At 39.2% G+C, this 26,239-nt stretch overlaps 1 protein-coding gene across 19 annotated transcripts in view; it reads left to right on the top strand.

Moving 5' to 3' along the window:
* LOC119025639 (SH3 domain-binding protein 4) overlaps window positions 1-26,239 on the top strand; it is a 105,959-nt gene that overhangs the window by 77,352 nt on the left and 2,368 nt on the right. For 15 of the 19 annotated variants that reach the window (XM_037109379.1, XM_037109393.1, XM_037109395.1 and 12 more), the window contains 2 exons: window positions 18,754-18,942; window positions 20,298-22,295. In XM_037109379.1, the coding sequence (XP_036965274.1) occupies window positions 18,754-18,942; window positions 20,298-20,591 (483 nt within the window). In that variant the 3' untranslated portion in view covers window positions 20,592-22,295. Of the gene's footprint in view, window positions 1-18,753; window positions 18,943-20,257; window positions 22,296-23,463; window positions 23,536-26,239 lie in introns of those variants that run through there. The other 4 variants (XM_037109396.1, XM_037109397.1, XR_005076872.1 and 1 more) reach the window with 3 other exon arrangements.

The following is a 26,239-nucleotide window of genomic DNA, read 5'->3' as shown; positions in this document are numbered from 1 at the left end:
TGCATCGATGGCATAACAAAGCAAGATTGGGAGATTGCATCCTACACAAAATTATAGCCTGCTGCATTTGTTGATTGTTGATTGATGCAATTTCACACTCTTGGATTGAAAGTTAATGTTACTCATAAATATCAGGAAATGTGACAGAGGGAGGCAGTGAGTGATAAAACAAAATACTTAGTAGTTTGGAAGCAAACATCATTTCTCTAATACAACTAATTTTAGGAATCATGTTCACAGATTTCACCCAGAGCTATTGTCTGCAGCCATAAAGTATACAGCAAGCACAAGTAATAAGCCAAGAATTGACGGGCCACTGTCAGCTTTTCTGTCCAGCTCTGAGAGTTGTATGCAGCAAGGTCATGGTTGAGATGTCTCCCAAATTCAGGCATGGCTGTCTTAGAGCTGAGAAAAGAAAAAACAAAAAAATCTTAATATTTTTGTTGATTACTTCACACTTAAAATGCACTGCAGACAGATAATCATTAATATTTCTCTTTGCTTTTGAATCCTGCTTATGTTGTAGTTATTTACTCTGTCCATATATAGCATATTGTAGGAGACTTTTTACTCTTTAATGCAATACTGGATCAGTGAATAAAGTTGATTAGGCATGGAATCACAGATGAAGTCTCAATGCAATACTGTCATGATAGTCTTCCCACAATAATGACTTAACAAAAGTGATTGTGCAATACATGGTATTAGACCTGGGCAACAAAACAATAGCAATATGTGTCAGCGATAGAGACAACATTGATCGTAATGAGAAAATAGCCTGATAAAACATTTAATGTCTATGCCTTCAATGCAAACTTTATAACTCTGTAGGTAGAGTGGACGGGCCAACCTGCCACAGCTCAGCAACCCAGTCTTTTTGCTGTATACACTGGCTCAGAGACACTGCAGTTGCAGCAGCCAAAGTAGTTGTGATTACTGATGCAACTGGAACTCACAATCTGCTGTGTCAGCTGGACGATTGTTTTTACAAACCAACTGAGAAAATTTGTGCTGATGGAGAGGAACTTGTTATATAAAGGATAGGTCAGTGTGGGAGTATGTGTAATTCTATTTGTGTGTTTTGCATTAAAAATTACTTATCATTAGATTACTTACCTGCATGTAGGTATGCACGAGTTTGTTGGCAGTGACTGACATCCAGGCTCTGCATGCAGAGCAGGTATGTCTCTGAGCTTCCGTTGTTCATTGGTCAGTGGAGGAGCGTTACGCCAGGTTTACCCTCTGCATCAGATCGCATTGTAGATTATGTGTTATTGTGATCAGCTCATTGTAAAATTAATAATCCTTCTGTCTTTTTCAGAAGGAGGAATAATAAAAATATTTTTGTAGCACAGTTTATTAAATCTCCCAGAGATACTGATATGGAGAGGTAGGCAGCCTGTCTCAGAAAAAAAATAACGCTAACAAGTAAAATGTAAATTCCAGTACTAAAAGCACTGCATGTGGTGTTTCCTGAATTAGTTTAGCAGAGATATTTAGGAGGATCAGACTTTTGGTTTGTCTTTTGTGGTTTTGAACTTCATTGGGTGTGGGGAAAACAAAATGGATTATATACCCAGTGGATTGAAATCAGGCATAACATCATGACCACCTGCATAATATTTTGTCGCTCCCCGTTTTTACCCACTAATAGGTGTCATGCTATCACATAATCAGTGTCCTTCACTTCACCTGTCAGTGGTCATAATGGTATGCCTGTTCCGCGTGTGTATAAATTTGGACACACCTTCTCATTTAATGTTTTTCCTTAATTTTCATGGCTATTTACATTGTAGATTCTCACTGAAGGCATCACAACTGAATGAACACATATGCAATTATGTAGTAAACAAAGCAGTGTGAAATAACTCTAAATATATAACATATATAAATATGTTTCATATTTTAGATTCCTCAAAGTAGCCAGCCATCCTTTGCTTTGTTGTCAGCGCTGCAAACCCTTGGTCTTCTCTGAATGAGCTTCATGATGTAGTCACCTGAAATGGTTTGCACTTCACAGGTGTGCCTTGTCAGGGTTCATTTGTGGAATTTCCTGCCTTCATAATGGGGTCTGGACTATCAGTTGTGTTGTGTAGAAGTCAGGTTGGTACACAGCTGACAGTCCTATTGACAACTGTTAGAATTCATATTATGGCAAGAACCAGTCAGCTAAGCAAGAGAAAGGACAATCCATCATTACTTTAAAAACTGAAGGTTAGTCAGTCCAGAAAATTGCAAAACTCTAACCCTCGCAAAGACCTTCAAGCCCTACAAGGAAACTAGCTCACATGAGGACTGCCCCAGGAAAGGAAGACCACGAGTCACCTCTGCTGCTGAGGAGAAGTTCATCTGAGTCACCAGCCTCAGAAAAGTTAAAAGCACCTTAGATTAGAGTCCAGATGAATGCCACACAAAGTTCTAGTCACAGACACATCTCTACATCTACTGTTGAGAGGAAACTGTGTGAATCAGGCCTTTATGGTCAAATAGCCCTACTAAGGAAGAGCAACAAGATTTGTTTGGGCCAAGGAACACAGTGAATGGACATTAGACCAGTGGAAATATGTGCTTTGTGTCGCAGTCTGGCTCATAAACAAAATTAGGAGGACACACAAGGGTTTGCGGCACAACAATGAATAATTTATTTACAAAAATAGACTGTACAAAAGTTGTAGATCTACCAACTGAGGAAAATGAGGCATACTACAAGTAACTGTCCAAAAAGCCCCAGCCAGCATCTGGCCTGCGATCAGACAGGCACAAAACAGAATGCTGGAGTCAGGGTGGAGAAAGGGAGAAAACTGGCAGCTCCTCAATCAGCAGCCAGCTCTGCTTCCTCTGTGGAATTGGCCTGAAACTCTGAAAAAATAGAGAGACACCTGGTGCCCTGGTGGAACTCTGCGTGCCCATGAGGGAGTAGCAACCCGGGCACCCCTCTAGGGCCGTGACAAATTTGAGATATTTGGCTCCACCAGCCGTGTCTTTGTGCAACACAGAAAAGGTGAATGGATGGTCTCTGCTTGCATGGTTCCCACTGTGAAGCATGGAGGAGGGGGTGTGATGGTGTAGGGTTGCTTTGCTGGTGACACTGTTGGGCATTTATTCAAAATTGAAGGCACACTGCACCAGCATGGCTACCACCAGTGTTGGGAAAGTTCACATTCTACATGAACTAGTTCAGAATTCAGTTCACAAATTTTGAAATGAACTAGTTCAGTTCATAGTTCATAATTCAAAATTGTGATCTAAGTTCACAGTTCCAAAAATGAACTAGTTCATAGTTCTTTTTTTTCTTTTTTTTTAAAAATATGTTGCCGCTGGCTATTATTTTTCAAAATGATTGCCACAGCCCTTATTTTATCAGTTTTAACACTGAAACTGCACCTCTCAGACAATAAATTGTAAAACCAGGTTGTCCAGCTGCGGGAGATGAAGACAGCAGAGCTGCTACTGTACACCGTTAATTTGATTTGGGTGGTAGAGGATCTGTTTTGGCTCACCGTTGCCATGTCTTTTGATTTTTTATTCACTTGCACATACCTTGAAAGGCTAGCTGGATGCTTTAGTTCAGTGTGCCATTTCAGGTTTGCTGTTGCTGATGTATGGAGTTGCTTCTTGAAACATGGTGGGCAAAGTTAACACAAAAAGGTCAGATTTTTCCCACCTGGATCATCACTGACCTTTTCATAAAATTGTAAGTAATCATACGAAGATGCCGTATTAATGGTGGAGGCAGAGTAGGGCTTGGGTATTGTTAAGAATCTCATGACTCGGTTTCAATTCGATTCAGTATTGATTTAAATGTGTCAATACTAATGCAGTAATATGTAGTAATAAACCAATAATTCATTAGCTGCCTGCCTCCGCAGCTCTGCCGGTGTTTCCGCTTGCATCACCCTCCAACCCTGGAGGCAGGTCACTGAATCCGTTCAGGCACAACACTGGCAATCCAGATTGCGTTCAGTTGGACAATCACCTCCAGGCTGTGTAATGGCTATTTGATCACAAATCCACATGTGCCGTAGCACGGAGATTTAATGTGTCTCCCAGCACAATCTCCAGAACATGGAGGAGATTTCAGGAGACAGGCAGTTACTCTAGGAGAGCCGGACAGGGCCATAGAAGACCCTCAACCCATCAGCAGGACCGATATCTGCTCCTTTGTGCAAGGAGGAGGAGGAACAGGGTGAGCACCACCCGTGCCCCACAGAATGACTTCCAGCAGGCCACTGGTGTGAATGTCTCTGCCCAAACAATCAGAAACAGACTTCATGAGGGTGGCCTGAGGGCGCAACGTCCTGTAGTGGGCCCTGTGCTCACCGCCCAGCACCATGGAGCTCGATTGCCATTTGTTAGAGAACACCAGAATTAGCAAGTCTGCCACTGGTGCCCTGTACTTTTCACAGATGAGAGCAGGTTCACTCTGAGCACCTGTGATAGATGTGAAAGAGTCGGGAGAAGACAAGGAGAACACTATGCTGCCTGCAACATCGTTCAGCATGACAGGTTTGCTGGTGGGTCAGTGATGGTCTGGGGAGGCATATCCATTAAGGGACGCACAGACCTGTGAAGTCTTGTTGGAGTGTGGTATTGTCTATGTAAAATCTCATACTGTATGAACTTTCCTAATGCCTGACATATTTTCCACACTCCAAAATAATCTCCAACCATTTCTCCTGTGTAAAAACTATTCTCAAATCTCTCTGCCACAACAGTTTCACATCAGATGATTCACCACTTACGCAACAGTTACTTCATTTATAAAAATAATGAAGCTGTATGGCATTCCTGTAGCCTTTTAAGATGATCCAGAATTGATTCTTTATGATTACATTTAGAGACTACACAATTTCTGATTTGTAGGTATTTCCAAAAATGTTGCTTGCTTTCAAGAGTTAATTTATATTAATTAATTGTGAGTGAGGTCAGCATAGGACATGATAATCTTTATACAAGTCTCCTAGTTGTTTTTCCAATACAAATGGCAGGATTGTTCCACAAGGAAGCATACTTTTGTACATATTGTGATAACTTATTTACTTGGTGTATTTTGTTCCATAATTCCTCAGAGTGAACAAGCATTGGATTTCTTGTGTCAACTCACTCAGTGCATTTACATGCACAGCTTAGTCGGATTATAGCCACAGTTCAACTATGCTGCAATTGTCCGAGTATACATGCCGGTGAGATCACATCACCAGCTGCCTCGGCATTCGAGAAAGATGCCGTATGAAGAGCGAGGAGAAGCTTTGTACATTTCGTATATGGTGTACATGATAACTGTACAAACTAGATGCACAATGGCGCTCTTGCTTGCAGTTATTTATGAGGAAAGATACCGCCACCACCACCGCTGCCGCCGCTGCCACCGCCGCCACCGCCGCCACCGCCTCTGTCCTTCTACTTCCGGCTCATGGCCCAGGAAAAAAATCTTGAGCCTGCGCTAAACGCAAAATCCGATCCGATTGGATGGAGCATTGGCAGGAGTAATGCGACTATCAATCGAATAATCTAGGTGTATTAATCCGACCATGAGAAATCCGATCTGGTCCGATTATAGTCAGACTCAAGTGTATACATGAGACCGAGACATCAGATTAAATGGTGAACACAGTTTTTCAGTCTACTGTGTCTCCCATCTCTTCCCAGTATTCGGCTAATTTCGTCATTTCAAATACTAAATAGTACAATCTTGGATCTGGTAAACCCCCATCCCTCCTCCACATCATTTACTTAAGAGTTAAAATTCAGTAGGTGCAGTTCATTCAGATCTTGGCTGAGTCTAATTTCTAAATATGTCATACCTTTGGGGACCAATTTCAGTTTTTCCACCATGTGTGAATAGCATGATGTTGATAGAGTGTAGCCTGAAAACTTGAAAAAACCTGAAAAAGAATATAATTGAATGGTGTCTATCAGATGTGGTAATGAGGTGAGTGGGTCAGTCACCACAGCCAAAATGTTGTCTGCATAGAGCAATAATTTGTGTTCCTGTCCTCTCACCTCAGCTCCCTTCATGTTATTATTCATCCTAATACTGACCGCTAAGGATTCCAAGAATGATTATGAACAGTAAAGGAATCAGAGAACAGCCATGACATGTCCCTATGGAGAGGCTAAAAAAAGCTGATATTGTCCCGTTGTTATCATTGCAGCCTTTGGCTCCTTATATAATATCGTAACCCATCTGGAGAAGCATGGACCAAATCCAAGATTCATTAGATTAGGGTGGAAAAGAGCAATTCCCACTCCATGCCTTTTTGGCATCTAAGGAAATTGCAGCTATTGGCACGTTTTCTTATACTATCTGTAGAGGATGTATTTTCATAAAACCCACATGGTTAGGATGTATGATGTTGGGCAGGACTTGTTGTAAACATAGGGCTAGCACATTTGTTAATATTTTGCAATCTAGATTGAGCAGGCTGATGGGTCTAAAATTAAATGGATCTGTTATATGCCTATCCTTCTTCAAAATTAAAGATATTAAGTAGGGGTGTCCTGATCAGGGTTTTTTTTTTTACCCCGATACCGATCCAAGTCCTTTAATATTTAGTATCTGCCAATACCAAGTCCCGATCCAATACTTAGCCTGAACTAATATTTTCCTGGATAATACAGCTGTATTGAGAAAAAAAATACCTGAATCCAAGCTGTTCCCAATAGTTTTTTTTTTGTTTTTACTTTGTTGAAACAAAATATACTTTCATATGGCTCTTTCTTATTCTGCATATGCTATTGCAAAATTGGCCTACCACCTTCCTTGTGTTAGCAGGTGAGTTTGTTATGCTGGCTGTGACAGAGGACCCTCGTGTACAGCCAGTCTAAGTGGGTGTGAGACGCATACCTCCATATCATCCACTGCTTTTTACATATTCCTTATGTTGTAATGTAAAATGACGTGGACGCATTGCCTGTCTAATTCACATCTGTTCAGCATCTCCTCGATTGCCTGTTTACATGCTCTGCTGCATGAGACCCACCAAACTTGTACGCATACTGACACCTTGTAACTCAAAAGTGGAATCAATGAAATGTAATGCTGAGATAATAGGGCATACCGGGGATTCAAAAACTCCAGGTGACAAAGAAAATCCTGATCCCTGATACCACAGAGATGAGCTGGTTATCTAGAGCGATTAATTAAATTACCTTCTCTGTAATATTTTTGGCCATGTCGTTGTTTTAAGGATATTTCTCTTTCCTTTTGAGAGTATCTGTGAGTGCTTGTTGCTTTGGTGCCTTTGCCTGTATTGCTTGAGTGAACTTTTAGTGTTTTTGCTTTTTATGAGCTGTATGCATTTGTTTTAATAAATGCAGCTCTTTTGTTGCCCCTCCATGCAGCGGTCATATTGCTGATGTTACATGTCGCCGTTGGACTACTTTCGCTTCCTAACTGAACTAATTTCCACACTGCAGACATTTTATCCACAGAGTAACGTTACACGCACATCTGCGTTCTGCCTCAAATTGTGCTCTGATGTAAAAAAAACAAAAAAAGAATCGGATTTGGGTCAACATTCAAAATTGACATACCGACCAGTCAAACAATGCCTATATCCCTGATATTAAGGCTTCTTTAAAAGGAGGTGGCACTCATCCCTTATCAAAAGCCTCCTGAAACACCTGCAGAACTGTAGCAAGAATATCTACATACTTTAATAATATTCTTCAGGGAAACCGTCATAACCTGGTGATTTCCCAGATTTCATTAATGAGTCTTATTTCACCCTCAGTTATTGGAGACTCTAGTTTCTCTGCATTGTCAGCCAGTAATTTAGGCATGTCAATGTTAGAGAAGAACATTTCTTGCACCTTTTAATCAATACTGTTGAACACTGTCGATGAATACAGTTTCTCATAGAATTGTTGAAATACATTACCTTATTTATATCTTTAACTGAGGTAACTAGGGTATCCCCTCATTTAATGGCTCATGTTCATGATCATGAGGGTGGGGAGAAAACGGCGAAAATAAAATCTCCTGTCCATCCATGTCTCCCAAGACCTTATTTATACCATGAAAAAAATGTGGATCCCCTTTGTTGGGCACATAGATGTTACATAATATAACCTTCACTCCCTCTATTAATGTGTTCACACATACCATCTGCCCTTCTGCATCTTTAACCTCTTTCAATAACACAAACTGTATATTCCTTTAAACCAAAATCATTGCACCATTACGCGCACTCGACAGTGAACTGAGAAAATGATGTCCTATCCATCCTGTTTTAAATCTGGCCTCCTCTCCCTCACTAAGGTGGGTTTTCTGTATGAAGATTATATCTGTTGATTGGTTTTCAAATATGATAATATATATAATATATCTAATGTCTTTTAATTGGATCTCCACTTCCATTAATATACCAGGACACATATTCAATTCCACTTCCCTGTCATATTTACCTGCATGTGTAGTTGTACCCATGTCTGTTATACTATAAACACTAAGATATATCTGCCTATGATGTCTACCCCTTCCTGAGTTATGATTTGTTAATGCCATGCACCCCACCTAAACATAAACACAAATACAAAGTGTGGAAAAAGAAGAAAAGAAAAGAAAAGAAAAGAAAGGAGACAATGAACATTTACCGTTGTTTTCAGCTCGGTTGTTATCTCCTTGATAGTAAAAACGTGTGTTGCTACTGACTGTAGTGTGGTGTTCATTTTAGTCATTTCTGTGAACAGTTATCTAGACCAGAATAGTCTAAAAATGGCATAGCCATCTGTGCTAAAAGAAACAAAAAGGAAAGAAAAGATCAATAATCAAATCAGATGGAATTGTGACCTTAAAATCTAACCGAACCAAGGATTTGGATAATCATGATACCCCTAACTGATGATGTCAAAGTATTGAATTTTTTATTTTTGTCCCAACCTGAATACACTAATAGTGGCCATTCCATTGGCATGATTGATTATGCAGCTGCAGACTTTAATGTTTCCAGTGCTGGTGCAACCTTTGAAGTGAGCAGTGCAAGGTATTTAGTGTATTATTTAGTGTTTTGTGACCTCAGATGAGAGAAGAATTTCCAGTAGAAACAGACTCTGAAATTATTCATTGAATTTATTGATTCCAGACTTTTGTAGATAATATTAATATCTGAATAAAGCTACTATCACATGTGAATCAGTTTGTAACTGTCTGATGTGATTCTCATGTGTGGTAAGGTTCTGTTGTTCCAGGTAGTATCTTTTGAATCTCAGGCCTGCAGATGTTTCCTGCCTCATTGTTCAGAAACTAAACAGAAGCTCCAGTTGTGCGTGTGCAGGCGCCTGCAGTACATACCACTTCCATGTCCTTCCTATTATTCTTCTTGACCCAGACTTCCTCTGGCCATATGACCATTCATTGTCAGCTATCATTGTGTTCTCTGTTGTGGCTGAATTCTGTTACATTATAGATTATGATATCTATTTAATGTCACTTTATCACTGCACTACATATAAACATTTTACACATTTCATTTGATTCTGATTCTGATTATGCTCCTTGGTTCTGGTTTGTATAGATTCCAAGTTTTGATTACAATATTGTATTACAAAAAAAGTCTGTTCAGATAACAAAATGATTGTATTTTTTTAAGCATTTACTTTGACTTTTATTGTTTTAATTCTTTTAAACTGAACATACACAAAATGAATGCATACAATTAGAATGTATCCAAATGTATGTGTGATTTATATTGTATTTCATACAACAAATGAAAATATAAAGAAGAAATAAAAAACAATGTGAGTCCGATAGGCCCCTTCAATTCAATCAAACCTAAGCACTGTTGGTACCTTTCTGAATCCCCATTATCTCCTACACATGATGGTGATACTTACAGGTCTCTGTCTCATTTTGTTTCCCTATAGCAGCTGGAAAAAGACTACTCTCTGTGAAAATGATTAAAATCAGCTAGATCCAGATTTTTATCAGAATATGCATCAAATTCTACTTACTTACAGATACCAGCCACCTAAATACACCTAATTTCATAAAGATCCATGCATTATTCCCTGAAAAATTTATGAAAATGCCAAAGAATGCCCTATCACAGTGTTAAGTTAATGGGGTCTGTTCTTAGTCAAGACCAATGCTACATGCAAATTCCATGGAACCACATATGGTAATCCTGCTGACAAACCAATCAAACAATAAATAGACATTGGCAGTGATCCACTCTACCATTGAAAATGATTTTAGTGACTGCTGAATGGCACCTATTGAACAAAGGGTGAATTGATTGATGCCCAGAAGTCTAAAATGTTTAGCCAAATATTATGTGCACCCTGCCTTGATTAGCGTTCCTACATAAAAGTGAAGTAAGACTTTGTGTTAACTGTAATTGGGTTCACAATAGCCATGGATGCTCATATATGCACAAATAGACACACTGTTATTGTGATTTGTGGCATAGACATAATGAAACATAATTTAGCAGCTAAACAGACATGTATATTGGCATGGACCAAATAAAAAGCTAAAACAGAGCAAATGGTGGGCTTACATATGCACATGTCTAATTAATGATATGGTCAATGATAAAAAATGATAAGTTTTAAATAAAGGTTAAACTAGGCCCTCAGAGTGCAGAGCACTATCAAGGCCTAATTTTCCACGTAAATTTAATCAAGCCTTAATTAATAACATGAACATTTCCATTCAGCGTAATTGGCAGTGTTGAGTTATCTGCCTCCATCATGTTTACCGAGTCACTGTATATTAAAGGGAATTTCTTTAATGTTGAATTATTCTTTAGCTAACTTTTTCTTTGTTTGATTGTCTTTTAGTAACTAAACTAGGTGGAATAAATTCAAACTTTACTTCATTACTGTTAGATGAAAACTGATGAAATGAAACCTAGCTTTATGCATTTCGGATTTTTTGGTTTTGTGTAGCATTTGTTGTACCAAAAAATCATACCAAGCATAACCCCTCTATTGAGTTACATACAAAACCTTGACCTCTGTGTAATTTTACACCCTGAGTATAAATGTTGTCTGTCCAGGGGAACACAGCCCCTTCTATTCTACTGAATTTTGGGTTTGATTATTATTTACTACACAACTCGGAAAAATCACATCATACATTATCAGGTAATCAGGGCACTAATCTTAAAATTCAAAATATAGACCTATATGAAGAAAAGTACAAATTATTTGCACACAAGCATTTAATATCCAGTAATTCATTGGGTGAACTCTACTGCTGACTACCCAAGAGTGAATCCAGCCATTTACTACATTTTAACCTAATCTTGTTTTGATATCACAATTAATATAATATCCTTGACTATTTATTGTGATATCATCGCACACTGAGTTTTTGGTATTGTTTCATTGCTTGGAATCATACATTTCAACATGGTGATACTGAGAAACAGTATGTGTACTTATGTTAATTATAGTTAAATTTGGACCATCCCTAAAAGCCACTAATGTGACTAAAAATTGACTTTATCAGTAACAGTAATTACAGTAATATGGTCATTATTAAGAACATTTATTTGTGCTTTCATTTTTTGTAATAGACCAGACACTTTCACAAATGTTTCCATCTCACGTGATGTGAAATCCAAGGCCCACTGTGAGCTTCCTCTTACACTTGTGAGAGGGACTGGGGAAAACCCTCCCTCATCCTGTTTTTCCTTTTGGAATAAATGACTGAACAACAGATCACTCACTCTCTGGAGATGTGGCCTTGTTTGGGAACATGTAATGAATGAATGAAAATAGTTTAGGGATGGTGAGGTGTCAAACCCCACGCATACGCTTTAATAATTCCAAACATCCATAGGTTTCAGTTTTGAGATTAAGTTGCTTCACAAAAAGGTGAAGAAACAAGGATACAGGATAAGGAATGACGTTGCAAAGCCACAGTGTGGCTAGGATGGAATGTAGAAGCTGGAAATGGGAGAGGTTGAATAAGTCAGGGGGCAAATGAAGAAGGGATAGAAAAATAAAAGAAAGGAAATTGCAATGGAGAGATTAAGTTTGAGGCTAATAGGAAAAACTGAAACAGGATGATGGAAGAACCAAGAAACATGTCATTCATCAAAAATCTCATGTCTGTTGTACAAAGGGTTTTCTTCAAATCAAATGTTTAACGTAGTTCTTTGAATGAAAATGAACCTGTAACCATGTGACTACAACTTTAAGGTCAAGAACATTTACCTTCAGGTCAGGAGCATTAAAGGGATATTCTGGAGTAAGTTTAATCCATAGTCTGACACACCTTGACACTGAGACTCACCTCTCCAGCTGCAGGCTCATTGTGGGGAAGCCCTGTGAGTCTATTACCGAGTGCAGTAGAGTTCCGCAGCTCCATCATTACTGCGGGACTCAACTGCACTAGGTAATTGACTCACATGGCCTCCCCACAACAAGGAGGCTTCTTGGGTGGTGAGATTTGTTTATCTTTTCCGACAAAGCCGGTAATGATATCAAATGTTTGATGCCTCGAAATATGTGCTGGGACTCTTTTTCTAATGTTGCTGAAGTTTGGTGCTTTTCTGAGCATTATTTGTGGCTTTTTGATGGTCATTTCTGAGGATGCTAAAACTATGTAAGCTAGCGGTCAGCAAACTTTATCTCTCAAGAGGGGTCATACTCGGTGTCAAGGTGTGTTAGACTATGGATTAAACTTACTCCGGAATATCCCTTTAATTACATTAATCACACCTGTGGTTGCAACGTCAGCCACTGCCCCCTAATGTATGTCAGGCACCCACATGTTCTCTCTATTTCTACTAAATGGAAAGGACAGAAAGGGACAACTGTCACTGCAGAGTAACAAGGAATGGGTTCAGGTTCACTTTCATTCATATAATAAACATTCTTACACTATTGTCCTTCTGGAATTTATCAAAGTAATTATTCTTCTTCTTCTGTGCATTTTTTTGGCTTTTCTATTATTTATACTTTTGGAAATACTCAGCTCTTTCTGCACAATTTCTCCCATTCATCCTTATGCCATTCACCTCCTTTGTCTTGCTGGCATTGATGCACAGGTGGTTCAGTTCACACCAGGCGACAAAGTTGGTGATGACCTTCCTATACTCCAGATCATTCCCTCTGCCATGGCTGTATCATTGGAGAACCTCTGTAGTTAACAGCTGTCTGTGTTATAACTGAAGTCTGATGTGCAGAGTGTGAAGAGGAAAGGAGAGGGCACTGTACTCTACTGAGCTCCCGTGCTGCAGACAACCACATCAGACACACAGAGCCTCACATACTGTGGTCTGTAAAGTGGAGAGCAGCTGGAAAAACTGGAGAAAAGACTCAGCTTGATTTGGATCCCACATCTTTTACTTCACATAGACAATAGATACATAGAAATGTGGGATTTTTTTCAGATGTAGGACTTGCACTTTTGGCTGTAGAAAAACTCGAGCAACTCACCCATAAGCCGCCATGTTAATTTTGAGCCTAAATTTACAGAGGAGAGCAGACAGTACCTGTTTTGTCTCTTGCTCTGGCGTCCTCATTTTTAACTCTACAGAAATGAAGACATCACCAAGTTCAGCCATGTTTCTTGTTACTCACTATATAAATATTTTGGCAACAACCATTACACTTTTTTCAAAAATCGCAGCTGCTCAAGCATATGTGCAGCCAGAGAAACTGTTAACATTTTGAAGCTCTTTCAGCCCTTTTACTTTTCAGTTTTTTCAGCAAAACATTCACTTTTCTGCCTTTTCAGCTGGAGAAACTGTTCAGCTATCAAAATGTTCAACTTTTTAGCCCATTCAGCCTATTACTTTTCAGCCTTTCTGCTCTTTAAATTCAGATTTTTCTGCAAACCATTCATGCTCATAGTTTTATGCATTTCTGGCAGTACATTCAGCAGATTTCCACAATGAGCCCATGCATGTAAACTACAAGAGGGCTCAGACCAGCCAACAAATGAAAAACTCAACCAACTGCTGCAACCTCATGCACAAATCTGGGAAAGTGGATGAATAATGATAATGAAAATTATAGCCACAGTCGGCGACTCAGCTGGTTCAAGCTGTTCACACTCAAGGAGCTCAATTGGGTGAAACTAAAGCCGCAAGTGGCAATAAGTGGGTTTTGCCGAAATCTGTCTAAATTTAATCTGCCAGGCTGAGGTAAAAAGAACATTGGAACTTCTGGCCTGCCCCAATTGTTGGGGCTCAAGATGGCTTTAGTAGACATATTCCCAACCTCAGCCTGAACATTTTATGATATCTTTCAAATCTGATGATGGTGTTACCAGGTTTTTGTTTGTTAGGTCATAAGCCACGCCCCGTTGCACCAATTAATATTGTACTGCAGATTTTGGTTAATTATCACAACCAGCAAACCCAAAAGGTGGAAGTGGGTGGGGCAGATTTTGAGATATGCGATTTCTGGTATTTGTGGCGCCACCATGGGTTGTGCTAGAAATGTGGTAGAGCTATTCTGAACCTCAGCCTGAACATGTTTACCAAGTGACATGATGATCAGACCGGTGGTTAATGAGTTATAGACAATTCATTCTAGGCCATGCCTTTTGCAAGGGTATTTTCATAGATAGTGACCATGTTTTCTGACTGCTAATTTGTTATAGAATTATGTATCTCTGTTCCACAATGCTGTATCCCGAATTTGGTATTCATTGAGTCAAACTGGAAAAAGGAGATTTCACTTTAGTGTTTTTGACCTTTGACCTAATTAGCCCAAATCCAACATGGAAGACCTATATACCCTATGGGATTTTTTGCAAAGTCTTATCACCTGGACTTCTGTCGAATTTTGAGGCCAATTGAACTAGGGTTATGGTGTTTCTTTGGAAAATGTTCCTGTAGTTTGTTTCCTTAATTACAGCACCACCTTGTGCCCGATTTTGCTCACTATATGTTCAGAATATACGTCGAGCCACTTTTAAGATTTACCTTATCGTCAGCATCAAAATTACTATTTTTAATACATTAAGAAGACTCAACACAACATGAAATTTTGCTTGTAGTATCACCAGGATCTCTACAAATGAACACGAGCATTGAGAACACAGTGTTTTGAACAACTCATGTTAGCAGTAGCTTGTTCTGCTTGCCGCCGTCTTGCCAGTCGAGAAGTATCGACCTGCGAATGTGACGTAACATGGGGGACTGTTAAGGTGGAATGCTACTGGCAACAACCATCCACACAAGATCTCGTGGCTTTTCCAGCTTTTGATTGTAGTATTGCTTCTTATATGAGGCTCCTTTTTCAACTTCAAGGTCAGTATTGTTTTTCGCTAATGACAAAACAACAAATTATCCGTGCATTTATGTGGAACTAAGCTTTAGGAGCGTTTGGTAAATCTTAAACATGGCTGTTAGATAATAATTATGCTTTTACATGAAGGTTTGACTGCGTTGCATTTTGGCCAGAGTTTCACTCATTTCCAAGTTTTATATTACTACCTCATTCCAGCTCATGCTAATTTGAGCCGCGGCATAAGCCTAACACTAACAATACCCTAACCCTAACCCTCGCAGGTCGAAACCTGCTCAGACCCTAATTAAAGCTGCAAGCAGCGATGCTGTGTACCTGGCCCCATTGCCTGATTATTGTGTGTGCATCTCTTAAGTGTCTGTGTGTCAGACAGTGCAGGAAGGGGTTAAATGTCACTTCCTGTGTCCAACATGTGGTGCTGTGACTATGACTGTATATTGGCCTATGTGTTCAGGGCTGGACTCTTATCAAACATGTGAAGTTTGATCCAGATAGAAATAAGGAAGTTGTTCCTTTATGATTTAGTAGCCTGCTCCTGCTGGTATTAAACAGTGTGCGCTGAAGTCAGAAGAACTCTCTGCAATGTACATAAAAACAAAATGGACTACAGGTGAAAAATCCCTCAAAGGAATTTGTGGTCAGTTGTGTTTTGATTATTGCTTTGCTGCTGACACTGGGGATTTATTAAAAATTGAAGGCACACTTAATGCCCAGGGCCAATAGCATTCCAGAGCTGTGCCGGATCTCCGGCGCACCGGAGTGACTGCGATAAAAAAAATCTCTGCACATTTCGTTCACTAAATCGCCACATATGCAAAACCTACTTTTTGAACTCCTACAATTTGAGCACCATCTGCCTGAAACTTTGCACATAGAATCTCCAGATGTGTCTGATGAAAAGATGTCAAAAGAATTTTGACACTCAAAAAAATCTGCTAGTTATAACCAAACAATTTTTTTTTGCTAGCGAAAAAACATATATTGTTTCATATTTCCGTCAAACGAAATGCTTTAAACATCAAACTTAAGTCAATTGTTCCTGAAGTCATCCAGAGGCTCTTTGCCAAATCTGGTGCAAATTGGCCTATAGGTGTCACTATAACAGATGTAAATGCGTTTTTGCCTTTAACTTCCACATTTTAAATAACACGTTCATAAACATCATATTCATGTATTTCCCCAATAGAGCTAGGTTTTCTGACCTAAGCCCTGCCCACTTCTGCTGCACTTTTCCTTTGTTAAGTCACCACACACTAATCTACATAAATGCATTTTTCCTTGTCACTCTCATTTTTTGTTGCAAAAATGGAAATGTAATGAAACAGTACTGATGTGGGGTCACCCCTGAGGCCAGCCATATAGTTAAGTAACGATTGATCAAAGTGGGCATGATTTAGTACAACAAATCCAAATCGGCACACATTCAGCCTTTTGCACTTCCAGTGCACTTGTCATTACAGCGAATACCACAGACGTTGGCCTGTGTCCTCACTTCTGCCCTGAGCCCGTCATCCTTTTGCGCCAACTTCCGTGGGCTCTGCGGTACGCAGGGTCCAAGTCACGCAGGGGTTTTGGCCCCCATGCATAACTGCTTGCAGTTCTAGTTAATACTCTTTATATTACACTTCTATCTTGATATTTGTGTCATTCCTGTGCTGCACTGATCAGAGGAAGTTTTCCTAATTTCACTGTATTCTGTGCAATGACAAATTAAGCATTCTATTATATCTTGAAGGTGTTCAAAAGCTGCTTTTCAGGCTCATGGTAAAATTAATATATTCTTACTCTTGTTTCTAATCTTGACATTACTTCATTGACTAGTGGATCCTTGCTACTTGAAAATGCTCAGAGTGATGTAGCCAAATTAAAAGCTATGTTAATTAGATAAAGCATTTCTCATGGCTCTTTCTTTGGTGCAGCCCTGTTAATAATGCAGTGTGATTAATAGCTACGACATTGCAAATGGAGGAGCTTGAGTCAAAAACGACTATCTTCAGAGCAATGTTGTGCTTTGTTTAGAGTCTGACTGGGACCTCAAATTGGTAGCTGTGAATGATATTAGGGAGTAAAGTATTCCAGTATTAATATCGACCCATATATACCCATTTTCTTGCACTGTTCCAATCCAATCAAATGTGGTTATCAAACACTTGTGAAGATGATATGTAACAGAGTATTTAGGTATTTTTTACTTATTTATTTATAATTTGGAATACAGGGCATTTCAAAAGTGAGAGTAAAAGCCAAAGTTTAGATTGTGGGTAGTGTGGGTCAACGTTTTTCTCTTCCACCATCTCCAGTCGTCTGTGCAGGACCGATGGGGACAGGAAGGTTGCATAGGCTGAGATGTTGTTCAGCTGTCTTAAATTTGGTCCAGATTAAGAAAGCTTCATGACTGACCCTGATATATCTCTAATGCCACCCTTGGCACAAACTCCAGCCAAATCATGAATATGCTGCCTTCAGGAAATGCTTCAGCAAGCCTTAGACTTACTGAATATGGAACTTGTGTCTTAGTGTGTGTCGTTGTCTGTAGTGTGTCTATCAGTGTTGGTAATCATGCCATTCCATGCCCTAAGTTCAGATATGACATAAATCCTGACTGTTCTTGGTGAAGCGGTTCTTATATCTATTTATACCAGAAAGCATCTGAAAAATGCAAAAAGCTGAGATCTGAAGGAGAATTGGGAAGGCAGGCAGTGAAAAATAGCAGAGGATCACTAGTGGAGCAAGTTAGCTCATGTATGCAAGGTACTTTGTAATTTATGTCTAAAGCATTAAACTTCCTCTGTTTTTTTCTGTACACAAAGCTTATTTTCAGACATGGAGGCATTTCAGATTTGACCTCTGAACTTGTTACTGGCTAAGTTAGGTCTGGGAGATACAGACAATTTCCTGGAGCCTTACCCTAACTGTAAGCATAACCCTGGAGCCCCACTGACCAACAGATCAGCTTTTTAACAATTGGAGATACAGTTTTTCTCCCCAATTGGACAAGCCGTCCTTCAGTCTGAATTTTTCCCCCAAAGTACAACATGTACTTAAAAACAGGTACATAAAAAGGTAGATTGTACTCATGAAATCTGACTGAAACATGGTTTTGACATGTCGGCATTTCTTAACACACCCTGTGATGACATTATCAATTTAGCATGTGTGTCATTTCTAAGACTAGCTGTCTCCTAAGCATGAGCAAAGATCAGTGTTCATAAGGGCTTTATGCATTTTTGGACTTGGAGCATGTAGTACAATCTGTCTTGCAGCCACAATGGGTAAGTTCCCATTTATTAGTCTCTTTGTTGTGTGATGTATTGTCAAAGTTCGCTGTTCTCTGCTTGGTTTCCATCTTCACTTCACACAGTTCACAGTGGTCCTCTTTCTCACCCAGGCCACTGATTGCTAGTCAGAGCTCATACATAATTTTGTTTTCCAGAATCCAGGATCCTAAGCTCTGTCTACCTCTATCATTTCAGACTGTAACTTTAAGTACTCTTTTCTTGATGTATCTCTAAAGTCCTTTCTGTCCTTTCTCTGCAGGCCCTGTTGAAGATCGACTGTCAAGGTCTCGTGGCCAGGCTGGTCATGGACTTTGTCCTGCTGACCACAGCTGTGGAGGTGGCTGGACGGTGGAGGGAGCTGGCTGAGAGACTTGCCAAGGTTTCACGCCAGCAAATGGATGCTTACGAGGCACCACATCGTGACAAGAACGGGGTAGTGGACAGTGAGGTACACCTGTATTATTGTAAATAACTGTTGTCTAAGATTTAAGCTTGAGAATGGTATGTTTATTTAAGGCACGGTTAGGGGTTTCACTTCTAACTCTCTTATTTGGAGTTTTATTATAATATGACTAACTACCATTACCTTTTGTAATAATTGTTTCTTAAGTGTTAGGGGCTCAAACATAGGAATAAGCCCATCATGATCTGCACACTTAGCTCCACAGGATCTTATGGATAATAATGCCATTTTCACAAAAACTGATTGGTCAGAAGGTGGTGCTTTCATATGTTTGGATCCTCTACATTAATTATCACCTGGTCTGGAGCAGGTTAGATGTGCAGCACAAATAACCAACATGATGGATGTGAACCAGCATCCTAGGACTAAAAAAACAGGATTAGCTCTGAGGTCTGCTCAGTTACTACAGTAACTGACTCTGTGAAACTAAGCTGTTCACTGACATGTTTTCTTCCGCAAACTCTGAGTTTCTCTCTGACTTCCCCCATCTGGCTGAGCCCGATGCAGGTTTTCTTTCCTCCTTCCTCCTCCAGTCAATCATTGCTCCTCAGCTAAGAATAAGATCTCTTCCCTTCTCCTAGAAAACAGTATCCCTCCCTGCGAGTGACAAATTCTGTTTACTGATGGTCATTATGTAATTATGTAATTTAGAGCAAAAAACTGGTCTCTTTCCAGGATGTCTGACGGGTCAGTATCTCGATCTTAAAACATTATAACAGCATCCGTATGATTATAAACAGTCAGCGGGTGCATGTGTGGATTAACAAGTGGACACCAGAGGAAACACATTAAAAAGAAAACACACAGATCTTGGAATCTGTGAACATTAAGGCAGCTCTTCTCCCACACTGAAACATTACCTGTACATTAATCTTTACATAAAACTAATCTATATGAAGCTTTAGACACGTAGGACACTGATCAGCTGGCAATATACTGTCATGGTGGGATCAGTCCCACTGAAGGAACATTCTTATGGTAGTAATTAATACTCACTTAATCTCCAACATGATTTGATGAGCGAATTAGGTGATGGTGGTGCAATAAGAAACACTTCAAGACTCTAAGACTGGACTTAATGTAAACTTCAGGGATATCAATCTGTCTGTTTAAGAAGCACAAGTGATAGTGAATCAGTTTCACCTGCTTTGGTGCAAATGAAAGTGACAACAGGTGCAATGGAGAGAAAAAACTTTAGACAACCACCGAAGAGGGAATGGTTTTACGTGTGGTGGCCACAGTCAGTCGCTCTCTCCTTATCCTCCCTGACTGATTTACCTCTGGTTTTGTGTTATGCTAGTGTCCTTGTTGCTAATGGCATCATGATCCGGTTCCTGCAGCCTAATCAGGTTGCACAGGTAATCCAGCTCCACCAGGAAGGCACTGTGCGTCGGAAGAGGGTTTCCTGCATCTCCCAGCACAGTCTCAAGAGCACGGAGGAGACATTAGAAGGCCATTACACAAGGAGAGCTGGACAGGGCCGTAGAACAGCATCAACGCTCCAGCAGAACCAGTATCTACTTTGTGCAAGGAGTACCAGGAGGAGCACTGCCAGAGCAGCTGGTGTGGTGGTTTCTCATCAAACTGTCAGAAACGGACTCCAAGTGGTTGGCATGAGGCCCGACATCTTCTAGTGGGACATGTACTCACAGCCCAGCACCATGCAGCACCATTCGAATTGCTAGAGAATACCATAATTGGTCTGGTCCAGGTGTGGGACACTAACTCATTAGGAGCATGCCCATACGCTGTCGAGTGCATACAGGCAGGCCATACACACTACTGAGTCCCATTATAAGTTGCCGTGATAAAATTACCACAAGTTGTATCAGGTTGTGATTTCATTTTTTTACCTTGATTTTCAGTGTGATTCTGAATCCAGCACTCAGTGGGTAGATGATTTTGGTTTCCATTGACCGTTGTTACTTTAATTTGTTATCAACAATTTAAACAGTGTACATCAGTAAAGATTTTCAACTTGAATAATTTGTTCATCAAGATCTCGTGTGTGATAAAAAGAAAGTGTTACCTTGATTTTATTTGTAGCAGTGTAGTTTTAAAGCAATTTCTTTTAATATATGGACGTGTTGTGTTTATACAGCATTTCAGTGACTAAATGCTGTTGAGCAAGTTTTTTTTTAAAACAAAGTAGGCTGGAAAATGTACTCTATTTGAACCTAGTCACATTTTCAAGTGCACCTCCGGAGAATCATTATAACTGGGCCGAAGCAAATCTTTAAATCATAGGCCCATAACTAAACTAAAACAGATCCAATCTGGGTCTCTTGTAGCAGAAACGGGGGATAGGTATAACTTCAAGGAAGCAATCTTTGTTTTGACAGCGGAACACATCTTGTTACAGCTGTACTTATATAAGCAAGATGTCACTATTAATGTGCATGACTTCGCTCATGGTGACTCATCAATGTCTTTTGCCACAACAGCTGTTATCTGTTTGAAATATTTGTAGAATTGAAGAACAGCAACAACAATTACTGTTTAACAGGTAACATTAGTGGCGATTAAGAACACATTCAGACACACTTAACTTTGGATTCATACACACTGTCTCAAAGCATGTTGGGAAAATCAACCCAATTACCCACAGGACATGCTACAATATCTTATCAGTTTGAGCAATATTTTCATCTTCAGTTGCTACCCCGTCCATTTCCTTGATGCCAGGTTACAGCTGAATAAATACAGGCTATTTAAAAAATGAATACAGAGTAAGATCCAGGGCAATCCAAGCAATATCATCCTTTAAGGAAATACAAGTCTGGTAAATGATGAATGTGGATTTTGCATAATAGAATAACCATGTTTATTTACTGACTTATTTCACCGCTCGTTTCTTTTTTTTTTCAGATGAATGTCATATTTTCATGGATCCATATTTCTACCTCTACTGGACTGTTTTTTAACTGTTGCCATGGCATATCAAAGTATAGGAGCTCCACAAATATTTTTTCTCTGTCCACGCCCATACACTTAGCTCGGGCTGAACACGCTCAGACTTAATCTGAGTCCTAAATTCCCCTACTCAGGCTCCCAGGCCCGTGGACTGGATGATCAGCATCTGTTTATTGAATTTTACAAAATTAACAAACAAACAATAGTGTTCCATACGGTAAAAATTACAGATGTAAATTCAACATACCACAGAACAGATACCAACCCCCCACCCCCCTCCCTCTGGCACCTAGCCCCAACAGATGAGCACATATAGTTGAAAAATAAAGAAAAACAAACAAAAGAAAAACAAAAAAAGATGGGTTGATAGAGGAAGAGAGAAAAAGGATGAATAAATAAGCAAGAAAATACATTAATAAAAGAATAGATGACATAAATCATAATAATAATAACAATAATAATAGTAATACTAAAAATAAATAAATGAATAAGTAAATACATACATACGATCAATAAAAAAAAATAAATAAAAAATAAATATCTACAGTACATCAACACAAATATATATATATATATATATATATATATATATATATATATATATCTATATATTTATATATGTGTATATATATCTATATATATATATATATGTATATATGTATATGTATATATATATGTATATATATGTATATGTATATGTATATATATATGTATATATTTTGTCCGTACAAAATTTCGAACTTGAAGATATCTAAAAAAATGCCCTTTAGGAAGCAAAAATTTATCTATCAATTGCTGAAAAGAAGCAAAGATAGAATCGACATACAGGTCTCTAAGAGTTTTTATGCCCAGCCTAGCCCATATAGAGAAAGTGCTATCCAATAACGATGGGGGAAAAATAGGATTAGCTGCAAGTGGAGCACCAATAGAAAGTGTTTGAAGGCCAAAATAACGTCTAAATTGAGTCCATATTTTAATACTGGAGGCCACAATCACATTGTTAGTATAACCAGAAATAGAAAAAGACAATGGAGAGTACAATAAGGCTTTCAATGATACCGGATGAACAGAATTTGCCTCTAGGATCAACCATGATGGAGGGACCTCAATATCGTCATAATTAACCCAATAGTTCAAATTTCTAATGTTTGTTGCCCAATAATAGTAAAGGAAGTTTGGCAACACCATTCCGCCCAGAGCCTTGGGCCTCTGTAAAACTTGTAGACGCAACCTAGGAGTTTTCTTGTTCCAAATAAAGTCAAGAATAAGACTGTCTACTTTACGAAAGAATGAAAGAGGAAGGAAGATCGGAATGCATTGGAATAAATATAAGAAGCGTGGGAAAATGTTCATTTTAATTGCATTGATTCTGGCAGCTATGGAAAGATTTAGTAGCGACCATCGCTCAAAATCTTGTTTAATTTCTGTGAGCAGAAAGAGATAATTATTCCTATAGAGATTAACCAACGTTTTGGTAACATGTACTCCGAGATAAACAAAGCCAGAGTTCACAATCTTAAATGGTACATTTGGGAGTTGAAGTGAAATTTCATTTACCTCTCCATTAACAGTAAACATTTCACTTTTGCCCAGATTAAGCTTATATCCTGAGAATCTACTAAATTCGTCTAGGACTGAGACGGCTGCAGGAATAGAACGTGACAGGTGAGACAAAAACAACAAAAGATCATCCGCGTACAGCGCCACCTTCAGCTCTACACCATTTCTGGTTATACCACATATATCAGGATGAGACCGCAGAGCAATTGATAGAGGCTCCATCACAATGGCAAATAAGAGTGGACTCAAAGGGCAACCCTGCCTTGTAGAACGATGTAACTTAAAATATTCAGAATTTGTGCCATTTATCCTGACCAAAGCCTGAGGAGAAGCATATAATAACCTGACCCATGAAACAAATTTTTCCCCAAAACCAAATTTCCCTAAAATAAAAAAAAGATAATCCCATTCTACCCTGTCAAACGCCTTCTCGGCATCCAGAGCTATCAGAGCTTCTGGGAGAGCGGTTGGAGGAGGATTATAAACCACATTAAACACCCTTCTAAGATTAAAAAAAGAGTGTCTGTTACGAATAAACCCGGTTTGATCCAAAGATATAATTGAGGGTAGGACAACTTCTAAGCGTCTGGCTAGCAACTTAGACAACAGTTTAAAGTCAGCATTCAACAGACTAATAGGACGATATGAACCGCATGAAAGTGGGTCTTTACCTTTCTTTAAAAGCAAAGAAATGCAAGCCTGGTTTAGGGCGTGGGGAAGTGTGCCTGACCTGTACGACTCAGTGAACATCTCAAATAGGTGCGGGGCCAGCTGTTTCCAGAATGTCTTATAAAACTCGGCTGGAAAGCCATCCGGGCCCGGACTTTTACCACTTTGTAATGATTTAACTGCCGCCTCAAGTTCAATTGCTGTGATAGGACGTTCCAGTTCCTCAGCAACAACCCGATCCAAAGTGGGAGTGTCAAACCTATCAAAGAAGGAGATCACATCCGCAGAGGTATTACGACAATCAGATGAATATAGTAATTTATAGAATTCCACAAAAGTTTTATTAATTTCCAAAGGATCAGATGTTACACCCGCGCCTGTCTCAATTTGAGGAATTAACTGAGATACAGATATTTGACGTAGCCGGTGGGCCAAGAGTTTACTAGTCTTATCTCCCTGTTCATAAAATTTAGATCTTGAATGAAGCAAAAGTTCAGTAGTGTACTGTGACATGACAAGATCATATTCAGCTTGTAAAGTCATTCGCTCCTTTTAAGTATCTGGCAGTTTCGAGACTGCATATAAATAATCTAGTAGTGCAATGCGTTGGGATAGCTTGGCTAGCTTCTCTCTTCTAGATTTCCTCTGATGAGCCTTATAGGAAATAATCTCCCCCCTGATAAAAGCTTTCATTGTTTCCCACAACCCAGAGGCTGTTATTTCTGGAGTTTTGTTAACCTGAAAAAAGAATTCTAATTGCTCAGAGACAAATTTAATAAAGTCTGTATCCAACAGTAAATGTGTATCTAGGCGCCATGGTGGTCTTATATTAACAAACTTCTGAAAATAAACATTCATAGAAATAGAGGCGTGGTCCGACACCACAATCGAATCATATTTACAGCCAGATATGGAGGACAACAACTTGCTATCCACTAAAAAGAAGTCAATACGTGTATAGGTACGGTGAATATGTGAGAAAAATGAGTATTCCCTTTTATCCGGATTAAAAAAACGCCAAGGATCAACAACATTAAACTCATTCATAAAGGCTTGAATCACTTTGGTCGATTTGGACAGAGCAGCCGAGGTCGAGGAAGAACGATCGAAGAAAGGATTCAGCCAACAGTTAAAGTCCCCTCCTAAGATTAAATTATACATGGACAAGTCCAGTAGCATTGAGAGAACCTGTCTAAAAAAGGACTCATCATCCCAGTTGGGAGCATAAACATTAGCAAGAGTCACCTTTATATCGAAAATGTGTCCCATGACAGCTATAAACCTGCCTGCAGAATCAGAAATTGTCTTAACATGGACAAAAGGAATATCTCTATGTAAAAGAATAGCAACCCCTCTAGATTTACTGGAAAATGAGGAATGGTATATTTTCCCGACCCAGCTCTTCTTCAGTCTTACACTATCTATCTCTTTTAAATGGGTTTCCTGCAAATATATTATATGAGCATCGAGGTGGTGTAAGTAGTGCAACACTTTACTACACTTGATTGGATTATTCAGGCCCTTACAGTTTAAACTCACAAATTTAATATCCCCGCCCACACTAGATAGTGTTCTCTTAACCTGTGTCATTAAAGGACAAAGAATTCAGTATGTAACAAAACAAAAACAGTGAAGAGAAAAAAAAAAAAAAAAAACGCGATACACATCCACTCCAAACATCCGGAAAAGTAGCATAGGTGCCAACCCATTACCCAGAAGAACTACACAAACTAACAACCCCTCCACATTAGAACAGAACGCACCACCTTCCTCCTCACCTAGCAGAAGCATCAAGACAATGATGCGTGCTACCTCACCCCACGTTGAGATAAAACCTGTCGTTACCAGCAGCTTAACCGCACTGCTAAACGACCTCAGGGAGTGTGAATATGGGCTGTCCCAAATAAAAATAAATAAAGTAATAAACAAAAAAAGGTGCCATGGATTTTTTTTTTTTTTAAATAAAATAAAAAATGAATAAAAAAAAAATAGTAGAGACTGACCGAAAGATAATAAAAAGAGAATAGAGAATAAAAATAGCACCAATATGCTCTGAGTGAAGCAATAAAACTTTCAGTCAGTACACAGTCAATACTGTATTTAGTCTATAAACAAGACAACAGCAGCATAACACGTGTGT

Source organism: Acanthopagrus latus, chromosome 9 (genome assembly GCF_904848185.1).
Source record: "Acanthopagrus latus isolate v.2019 chromosome 9, fAcaLat1.1, whole genome shotgun sequence".
Taxonomy (NCBI): domain Eukaryota; kingdom Metazoa; phylum Chordata; class Actinopteri; order Spariformes; family Sparidae; genus Acanthopagrus; species Acanthopagrus latus.
The sequence above is the reverse complement of the archived record's forward strand: the minus strand, read 5'-3'. Positions and strand labels throughout refer to the sequence as shown.